Below are 2,738 nucleotides of genomic sequence, written 5' to 3' on the forward strand. Positions count from 1 at the left end.
AGGCTGGAGGGCTTGTCTCTGGCCCCAGGGACTCCCGATGGTGGTGCCATGGCTCCGGAAGAACTCTGGGTCTCAGCTTCGCTTTTGCCCCATCCCGCGCCTAGCGTGCTCCTGGCCCTTCTCCCGCGCCTTCTCCGCTCTAGGATGCTGCGGCAGGTTCTGTACAGGGGCTTGAGGACATGTTTCCCCCAGCTCGGCCACTTCATTGCCAGTCACTCAGTCGTCTTCGCCTCAGCGCCCATGCTCATCTCCATCCTGCTCTGCGCCAGCTTCAGCCGCTACCAGGTCGAGGAGAGCATGGAGCACCTGCTGACGTCCCAGCACAGCCTCGCCAAGATCGAGCGCAACCTTGTTAACAGCTTTTTTCTGTTCAACCAATCCAAGCACTCGCTCTACTAGGACCTGTAGACCCCAGGGCGCTATGGCCATCGTCACCTCCTTCCAGAAAGCCAACATGCTGGACCAACATCACACCAACCTGATCTTAAAGTTGCATGCTGCTGTGACCAAGATCCAGGTTCCAAGGCCTGGTTTCTTTTTTTTTTTTTTTTAATATATTTTATTGATTTTTTTTACAGAGAGGAAGAGAGAGGGATAGAGAATTAGAAACATTGATGAGAGAGAAATCGATCAGCTGCCTCTTGCACCCCCCCCACTGGGGACGTGCCCACAACCAAGGTACATGCCCTTGACCGGAATCGAACCCGGGACCCCCGAGTCCGCAGGCCGACGCTCTATCCACTGAGCCAAACCGGTTTCGGCCCAAGGCCTGGTTTCAATTACACGTTTGCCCACATATGTGTCATGAATAATGATAAGACTTGCATCGTGGATGACATAGTGCATGTGCTGGAAGAGCTAAAGAATGTTTGGGCCACCAACCAGACCAATTTTGCTATCACATACCCGATCATTCACTTAAAAAACGGGAGGGCCATGTACAATGGGCACCAGCTTGGAGGTGTCACTGTGCACAGCAAGGACCAGGTGAAATCAGCAGAGGCCGTCCAGCTCACCTACTACCTGCAGTCAATCAACAGCCTCAACGACATGGTGGCTGAGAGGTCAAAGTCCAGCTTCTGCAACACTGTCCAACTATTCCAGAAATCCAACAGCAAAATCAAAATATACCCTTACACGTCCTCCTCGATGATGGAAGACTTCCAGAAGACCAGCTGCGTATCAGAACGTTACCTGGTCACCAGCCTGATCATGGTGGTCACCATGGCCATCCTCTGCTGCTCAATGCAGGAATGTGTCCGCAGCAAACTCGGCTTGGTGACCATAATCCTGGTCACTCTCACCGCAGCTGGGATCATCAATCTCACTGGTGGGAAATACAATTCCACCTTCATGGGTGTCCCTTTTGTCATGCTAGGTAATTACTGCCCTTCATTTTTCAGGTTCCTCCTGCTGGTAATGGTGACTGGGTTCCTAAAAGGCGAAGAGCAGCCATCTAACAACTTTGTTTCATTTTCAGTGTCTTCCTTTTGCCTAGAAGTCCTGGGACCAATTGTAAAAAGTCCTGGTGGTCAGCAAGAAGCAGCCTTATCTGGTAGAGGTGCCAGAAGTCCAAAGTCATGAGCTCCAGCCCTGGCTCTCCATTAAGTAGCCGTGTGGCATTTAGCAGATATGTATCTTTGTGCCATAGTGTCTTAGGTAGAGCGTCCCCAGAAACAGACTGTGAGACAAGGATTTAGATACAAGTAATTTATTTGAGAGGTGAGCCCAGGAAGCCCTAGTGTGGGAATGAGAACCCGAGACGGGGTAGGAAGACAATTCAGGGCATGTGAATGAACAGGTTACTGCTGCGGGCATCTGTGGCTCAATCCCACACGGGACCTTTGGGAGAAGACCTCAGAGAACACTCCACAGAGAGGCCCTCCTTTAGGAGTGAGGAAGCTGGGAGCTGGGCTGCGTACCCAGAAGCCCTGTGCATGATCATCGAGAGATGTCCCAGGGTCATTAACACCCAAGCTCTTCACAGGGAAGACGCAGCACATTTCTACAGCTGGATAAATCCCTGTGGTTACAGGTATTTGCAGTAAGAAGCCTTCAGTGACCTTCAGAATGGTGAATGGGAGGGCATGTGGGTTGAGCACTGAGTGTCTGCTACCCTCAGTTTCCCTGCCCTCTAGATAGAGTGGATGTGAACATCACACAAAAGGACATAAGGAAATGTACAAGAATTTTAAAAGCAACAAGTGAGACATAAATAGAAGGAAACTTTTCTTGTCCTTGCTGTGAACTCAGGAGAGTGTTTTAAAATGATGGTGTAGGAGCCCTACTTGGTTTGGTTCAGTGGATAGAGTGTCGGCCTGCAGAATGAATGGTCCCAGGTTCGATTCCAGCCAAGAGCACAGGAATAAGCCCTTAACAGTGAAGAAAATGGGCTTAACAAATGTGTCAACTGATGAAACAGAATGGAAGAAACCAATGCACCTGGCAGAATCACAGAAAGGCTCCCATTTCAGAGCTGGCAAGTATTCAAGGTCAAAATAAGAAGGGATTCTGAAAATTAGGGGGTAAATTGAAAGCTTGTCTATGAAACAAATGCTCCCATTGGCTCTCCATGATTCCCCCACCCATCATCCCCATACTCAGCACAATTAACCCAATCTTTACTGAGTTAAAAAAAAAAAGAAAAGAAAAGAAAGAAAGAAACAGAAAAAAGAAGAGGACTCAGTAGAAACAGAATAAATGCTGGAGAAAATTAAAGGGTAGTAAGTATAAGTGTT

General features: G+C 48.8%; 1 protein-coding gene across 1 annotated transcript; it reads left to right on the forward strand.

Moving 5' to 3' along the window:
• The first annotated feature begins 454 nt into the window (after positions 1-454).
• On the forward strand, positions 455-1,584 carry LOC103299129 (patched domain-containing protein 1-like). The gene is made up of 2 exons (XM_054718928.1): positions 455-525; positions 768-1,584. The coding sequence occupies exons 1-2, from the start codon at positions 455-457 to the stop codon at positions 1,582-1,584; spliced, it is 888 nt and encodes a 295-aa protein (XP_054574903.1).
• Positions 1,585-2,738: the final 1,154 nt, after the last annotated feature.

Source organism: Eptesicus fuscus, chromosome 1 (assembly GCF_027574615.1).
Source record: "Eptesicus fuscus isolate TK198812 chromosome 1, DD_ASM_mEF_20220401, whole genome shotgun sequence".
NCBI lineage: Eukaryota > Metazoa > Chordata > Mammalia > Chiroptera > Vespertilionidae > Eptesicus > Eptesicus fuscus.

Excerpts from the sequence above, each read along its gene's own strand:
- LOC103299129 (XM_054718928.1), top strand. The coding sequence starts at position 455 with ATGCTGGACCAACATCACACCAACCTGATCTTAAAGTTGCATGCTGCT. Across the intron at positions 526-767 it reads ACCAAGATCCAGGTTCCAAG|GCCTGGTTTCAATTACACGT; the intron begins GCCTGGTTTCTT and ends TTTCGGCCCAAG.